General features: G+C 35.0%; 1 protein-coding gene across 1 annotated transcript; it reads right to left on the reverse strand.

Moving 5' to 3' along the window:
• Positions 1–2520: 2520 nt before the first annotated feature.
• LOC130965231 (GATA transcription factor 1) lies at positions 2521–6086 on the reverse strand. The gene is made up of 3 exons (XM_057889965.1): positions 5667–6086; positions 4045–4214; positions 2521–3381 (listed from the first exon to the last, which is right to left on the reverse strand). Exons 2-3 carry the CDS (start codon positions 4210–4212, stop codon positions 2821–2823), a joined length of 729 nt encoding a protein of 242 aa, XP_057745948.1. The 5' UTR covers positions 4213–4214; positions 5667–6086; the 3' UTR covers positions 2521–2820.
• Positions 6087–6943: the final 857 nt, after the last annotated feature.

Here is a 6943-nt window from a genome sequence, read left to right on the forward strand (position 1 = left end):
ATTTTTGGATCTGCTCTGCTGCTCATCGTTCTTCTTCCTATTCTTCTTCGTTTTCTTCTTCGATCTGTGGATTTATCTTCTTCATTTTCAGATTTTAATAGCCTATCAAAACAATGAATGATTTAACTTCAAATTAGTTGAATAGAGCGATTTGGATTATTCTTCTGAATCGAATCAAGCGGACAAGGTTTTCATTATTGAATTGAATTGAATACAATTGCTAAATTCTAGATGCTGGTGTTCTAATTTGGATTGAACTGAATTCAATTGAATGGAATGCAATCTCTGAATTCTAGATGTAGGTCTTTCGAATTTGATTATATATAGACAATGTTCGAATTTGAATTTATATAATGGATAATGTTCTGTTCATTTAGTACTATACAATAGTTTCACTTTAATAACATATTCGGTTCATTATGCAGACAGTTATTCGAATTTGAATTTATATAATTGATAATGTTCCATTCATTTAGTACTATACAATTGTTTCGCTTTAATAATGTGTTCGGTTTATTATGCAGACAGTTGTTCGAATTTAAATTTATGTAATGGACAATATTCCGTTCATTTAGTACTATATAATAGTTTCATTTTAATAATGTGTTCGGTTCATTATACAGACCAGGTGTGTTGTGGATGAACAATTTGTCTCAAAGGTTGTGATGACTTTCAAGACACTAGAAGAAGTTGAAAAGTTCTACAAAGATTATTCCAAACTTGTCATTTTTTTACCAAAATAAAGAACACAACTCGGAAGGGAGATGAGATTAAGAATCTACTAATCGTATGCAGTAGAGAGGGACTCTTGATGTTTAGGTGTTTCTAAAACTGAATACTGATATAAACATTTTTTCAAATTAGCTTTCTGTAATGGTGCTATTTACACTTTTTTCGGTTCATCTAGTGTGTTAATTTCAGTTCATTTGTGTTTTTCGTGCTCTTGATGTTTGATAAATACCCTGAATCCATTCACTGTGAACCTAGAACAAAACAGCAGCCCAAACAGTTCTAACAAATATATACATTAACATTCACATATATACATTAAAGAAGAAGTGTTTGTTTTTTTAAACAAGTTAAACAAATTAGTGTTAATTATTACAACGAGTCAAAGAAACTACAACCTATTTACTATCTATATCGCCATATGTGAATTTATAAAAAGGGCTTGAGAAGACAGCAGATAACTTGAGGAGTCTTATAACTTCAGATGCCTGAATCTCTTGGTCTTTTATTTTGTTAATTTTGTTCGTTGACCGCTGAGCTTGATATACTCTGCTTTAACACCCTCTCCGTCCTCCATCAAGGGTTTTGCCCCAGTATAAATCCTCATTTGGGATATTATTAACCCCTGAAAAGGATATAAAAAGTAAAATCAGGCACAAGTAGTGATTGAATAAAACGTGATAAACATTCAATCAGCAAGAAAAATAATTTCTGCATGCAAATAAACTCAAATGAACACTTAACAATTGAGTGTAAATCACCAACTTCAATAAACCGAACTCCATTCATATTTGAATAAAACATGATAAACATTCAATCAACGAAAAAATATTTTTGCATGCAAAAATATTTTAGTCAATATTCTTGCTTCTGAAGTGGACGATTACCCAGAATCCCAGATATACCTTATAGGATCATTTACAAAGAAGAGTATCCTTTTAATATTTCAAATCCAGTTGATTGTTTTTTAGCTTAGAGAAAAAATTTCTCTTTATTCAACTTCATACTTAGACAACTAATTAGATAAAAACTCATTCAAATTTTTAAATTAAATTTGTTTGTTATTTAGCAGCATTCAATTGGTGTTATAGCCTTATGGGTTAAGAAAAGAAATTATGGAAGATAATGAAGATGCGAACTGCGAAGGCTAAAATCAAATGGTTGGAAAACCATGGATAAAAAACGAATTGGTAATTCTGTTAAACAACAACCTCTTATTCTATTTGGTTGAAAAAACAGGTTCCAAAAGAGGGAGATAAAATATGCAAGCCAATATGCAATTTCAAAGGTAAGAATCACATGGAGCAGCTTTTTTGTTTCTCATATTATTGTACATGGTTACAATGATGAATTAACCCCATCTTTGTCAATGTGAATAAAAAAATTATAAACCTTTTTATTCACGAGTATGTAGTTGCATATTTGCATGTTGCATGGATGTAATTGTATGTTGCATGTATTAAGTACCCCATTTTGCACACCATAGTAAATTAGTGGATGCGAATTAAGCTTAATTTGTGCTATTATATTCTCTACTCTTTTTGTTGCAGTATTCACAATCAGTTCAATTTTGACTTACTTTAAAGGAAGATCAAACAATAGAAAAGAGTGTTCACATCTAAGATGCAAAGAAAATTCCCTTTCTTCTATTCTTTTTTGCGTGGTAAAAAAACTATGTTGTTTTTCTTATTAATGGATGATGTCACAACATACAACCTGAATAGTATCACAGTTCGTCAGCAATCAACTACAACCAAGTAATCAAATCAAAATTTATAATTAGTTCAAGACAAGTATAAGAGCTTCTCCCAAATAAAGTACAGAATACATGCCTAAAAGCAGCAAAATAAAAGAATAATAATCCTAAGCTGGCTTCTTGTTTACAGCGTAACAATGGGATACATAATTTTACGACCTCCCCCCTAGTTTGATTTTTCCTCAAGAAATTTGATTTTGATCTAACCAACCCCACAGAAAAAATGGACCCAGAAAAAGAAACAAATAATTAGAATAAATCGAAACAAAACTACTGAGCTGCTGATTGTTACAAGCACTGCACACTATCAAATCGCCTTTTGTGATCCATTGCCTTCAAACCATTCCCATTTGCTTCTGCTTCCTCATCTCGATAATCTTCCTATGGGAATTAGAATGCAACTCGTGACGAAAAGTTGGGCTGGTTGCAGGACGGTACTCCGGGACGAGCCGACCAGACTTGAACCTAACCCCACAGGCATTACAAAGTGTTTTTGGCCCAAGCGGACCGGATCGCCACTGTGGAGTTTCTTCAGATCCACAGTGCTGACATTTCCTCCCAATGGTTGGGATTTTTATCACTTCTGCTCCGGAAATTTCTCTACTAGATAGTCTCCACCAGGACTGATGACTTGAGACGTCAGCAATAGCCAGGCGAGGCCTACTACGGCACTTGCTCCTTGCTCGGACAGGGACCTTCAGGTGATCAAAGCCGTTTAAGAGTGTAATGTTGTTAGTGCAGTTATTATTGGGGATGCTCCTTCTATATTCAAGCACTGAGGCTGTCCCTTGGTGCTTTGACATGTTAGGCCGAACAGATGGTATGTCGACAAATGTTTCGACAGCAGGAAATGCGTCTTTATTGGACAACCATTCAAGCTCTTCCTCGGCGAACTCCTGATAGATGACAATGGGGGACAAATTGATCTTCACATCACTCAGTGGATACCCAACTAATTAGTAATCAATGCAGACCTTTGGATAAAAGGAACAAGTGACCACATGATTTGTTTTCTTCAGACTGAAGAAATGAATGACTCTACCACAAGGAAAGCTTGGAAGAAAAGTAAGTGGAAAAATATGACCAAATATATAGTCTACATAATGTTTATTACCTGATCTAGTGTTTGCAATGCAATGATGAACACATAAATAAAAATATGTAAGCACCTGTTAATTAAGATAAATCCTGTAGTAACACACTAACACTAACAAATGACCACCACATTTTGAGTAAAAGCTTGTCCAAAAGTATAGTGTACACACTTATAAAAGAAACTAAAGCCAATCAAGAACCTTTTATGTTCAATAAAAGATAATCCATGCATCTTATCTTATTTCTCTTAATGCCCTATGCAACTGACTCAGTAAGCTTAGTCCAAATTTTAATTCCACCCAATACCCGCCAAATAAGCATATAAAACATAAACGTTTTTCCTAACATTTCTGTTTTCAAAATCACAAGATTCTGAAATAGTCACAATCAAAAAGCAAAAATTTGTTCTCTTTTTGTCGGGCATTAAGATTCCGAAAGAACTGAAAATCGAATATAAAACTTACAGAGAATGAATAGTTAGGATCATCCATGGCCAACGGAGTGAATGAAGGTTGTTTGCATTCTGGGTTACAAGGAAATCCTTTCCTGCGTCTGTCAACAACAACATCATTATCCTCACCTACGTCGGATGAGAAATCCAAGAGGTCATCCACGGTACCAAGAGCCTCCATTCCTGAAAGGACAGACATTTGAAAACACAATAGTGAAAAGTATGCAGCAGAATTATGTGTTATCTAGAACTTCAAAGTACAAACTCATCAGTATATGAAATATGTAATAGACAATGAAAAATCACACCGAAATATGGAAGCATAAGATGTGTTTTGTCTCCACTACCCAATATAAATATATATATATGTGGCACCATCATAAACACAAATTAAATGATAAGTATATCCATAATTAATAAAGGAGTGTAGTAAGGTGAACACTCGTCCACAGGGCTATCATTTTAGGATTTCACTAAATATTGTGCAAGTCCCATGCTTTTTGTGGATCATTTGAAAAGTTTATCTTAAAGAAAGGATGCTATATTTTTGTATAAATTAGCAGCATATGCCATCCTATATTGACACAGGTCAATTGTCCATTTTTCTCGATTCTTTCGGTCCCTAGTTCCCTATTGCACAATCACTTAGAATATAGTTTTCTCTTCTCTCTTCTTTACGTCTCTCTTTTTCTTTCTTCTTGTTGCTTTTGTAAGAAAATGTCACTCTCAAGTCAGGTTGCCAATGAGTAAGAACAATTCAGACCCATGCAACTTAAAAATAAGTTTAGGGATATTTTAGTTGTAAAGAAATATCATTTTGAAGAGGAAAAAATAACGACTATTGGTTGAAATGATTTGTCTAGAGCATGAATAAGAATATGTACATAGTCAGTACAAGTCCCGATAAAAGAAAGAAATCAATATTGCTGTTATTATTATCACTATTGTTTGAAAAACTTTTGCCACTCTGATATAAACGTTATCGACTACAGCCATATCAACTGCAAGAGCCACTATTAATAGCTATAACAATCGGGATTACATAGTCATATATTTATTTAATGATTGAGACTTTTGGGATGTAAATTCACATAAGAAAAAGGCAAAGAAGTTACTTCCGAGTAAATCTTTAGGCATCAAAAAACAAAACAGAATATATTATGTACAACACTTGGAGAGAATAAAACAACATTCAAAAATGGTTACATTACAACATGTTCCCTAAGGAAAGAAAACAATCAAAAGACTACCAAAAAAAAAAGAACTAAAATATGTATGATAATGGACATTTCAAAAGTTCATACTTCACGTTTCTGATACTTGTTACAAGTTTCCACTCTCAGACGCATAAAATACTACTCAAAATGGGAGCAAACAATGAAGAAACATGCACTACAAGCAACTAAGGGTTTTGTACCAACTTCAAAGTTCAACTAAGACCATAAAAACTCACTTTTTCAAACCATAAAAAACAAGTAATCCATTTTGCAGCATGCTCAGTTAAATAGGCAAATTATAAATGTATTGTAGAGAAAGAGGACAAGAGAAACATGTTGATACTAAGGCATGAGAGCAAAAGATAAAAAAGGAAATGAAAACAGGTAGGAAGCAGAGTAGGACAAATAAGTACAGTACCTAGCTCGAATGCTTTCAACTTTGCAACTTTTTGGGTCACAGAAAGTTGTTGCAGCAGCTGAAACTGAGACGAATGGAAAGAAACCCCAGAGCAAGTAGGTATGAGGCTTTGAGATATTGAGGGACTGAGAACAAGAGATGGGGAGGCACGTGTAGGGATTAGGGAGGGACATTTTGTTAATTTCAGACTTGTCCATGTTCTCTTTTGTCTTTTTACTAATTTTGTTTTCTCTTGATACAATTGTAATTGTTAGTAGATAATCATTCCTTATGTATCACTTTAGCACTATGATTGCTGAAATCAATTGAAAATTGAAGGAAAACCTCAAATAAAACAATTTCAATATCTGCATCATAAAAGATGTTTTAATTAATTAAAAAAAAGAAATCATCATTCTCGACAGAAATTATTTATTACATTGGTTTATTGTTGGTATTATACATTGGAATGAAATTTCCTAATTGTTACCCTAAATTCACTAAACGCACACACACATAGAAGAACGAAGGAAAGAAACAGAGAAGAGAGAAGGGGGAGCTCGAAGGGGGAAGAAGAGAGATCGAGAAAGGGAGATGGAGAGCTCGAGAGTCAGGGAGTAAGGGAATGGGAGAAGGACGCTGCGATGATCAAGAAGGCTTCGACTTCGTCATCCTCGTGCATCCGTCGCTGCTACCATCATCAATTGAAGCTGCTGCGCGTGGAGAGAAGGGGAGACGACGCCGCTGGCTCTGTCTGGGATCGCCGCCGCCGTTCAAGCCACTACAAGAGAAAAACGCCGCTGCGTGAAGGGAGGTTATGAGCGAAGTAGAACGCGTACAGGAAGAAGGAGAGCACGACGACTAGAAGGAGGCCGCGCCGCTGCCGTTGCTGCTAGGGCTTGTCGCTGGAATTTCTGGTCGCCGCTGTCCTTACTGGTGAGTCAATTGTGCCCTAACTACTAGAGTTACCATTTCTGAACTCTTGTCGCTTTGAAATGATCCTGTCTCTGCCTCTAATATTCCTAATTATGCTGTATTCGTTGGAATCGCCACAATTGGAGCTCGTCGCTGGAGTAGACAAATTGTTGGGCCATCCTCTTCATTTTGACTCTGAACCTCCATTCATAACTCTGTAACGTTTCCACTCTTGTTTTATTTAGCATTTTGTTTCTCTGCTATATACTTATTTTGATTACAGTAGCCGATACCTGTGTTTTAGTGCTGCTGTGTTCTATTGGAACTGTAAAAATTGTTGTTGCTAAAAGTGGGAAATGAATCTTCTTTATTTTTTTTTTGTT

The sequence above is a fragment of the Arachis stenosperma genome, chromosome 3, assembly GCF_014773155.1.
Source record: "Arachis stenosperma cultivar V10309 chromosome 3, arast.V10309.gnm1.PFL2, whole genome shotgun sequence".
In the NCBI taxonomy this organism is placed as follows: domain Eukaryota; kingdom Viridiplantae; phylum Streptophyta; class Magnoliopsida; order Fabales; family Fabaceae; genus Arachis; species Arachis stenosperma.

What these genes read in the sequence shown, in the direction of transcription:
- LOC130965231 (XM_057889965.1), bottom strand. Translation starts at nt 4,212, where the DNA reads ATGGAGGCTCTTGGTACCGTGGATGACCTCTTGGATTTCTCATCCGAC. An exon ending in ATCCTAACTATTCATTCTCT is followed by an intron (nt 3,382 to 4,044) that starts GTAAGTTTTATA and finishes GTCATCTATCAG; the next exon opens with GAGTTCGCCGAGGAAGAGCT.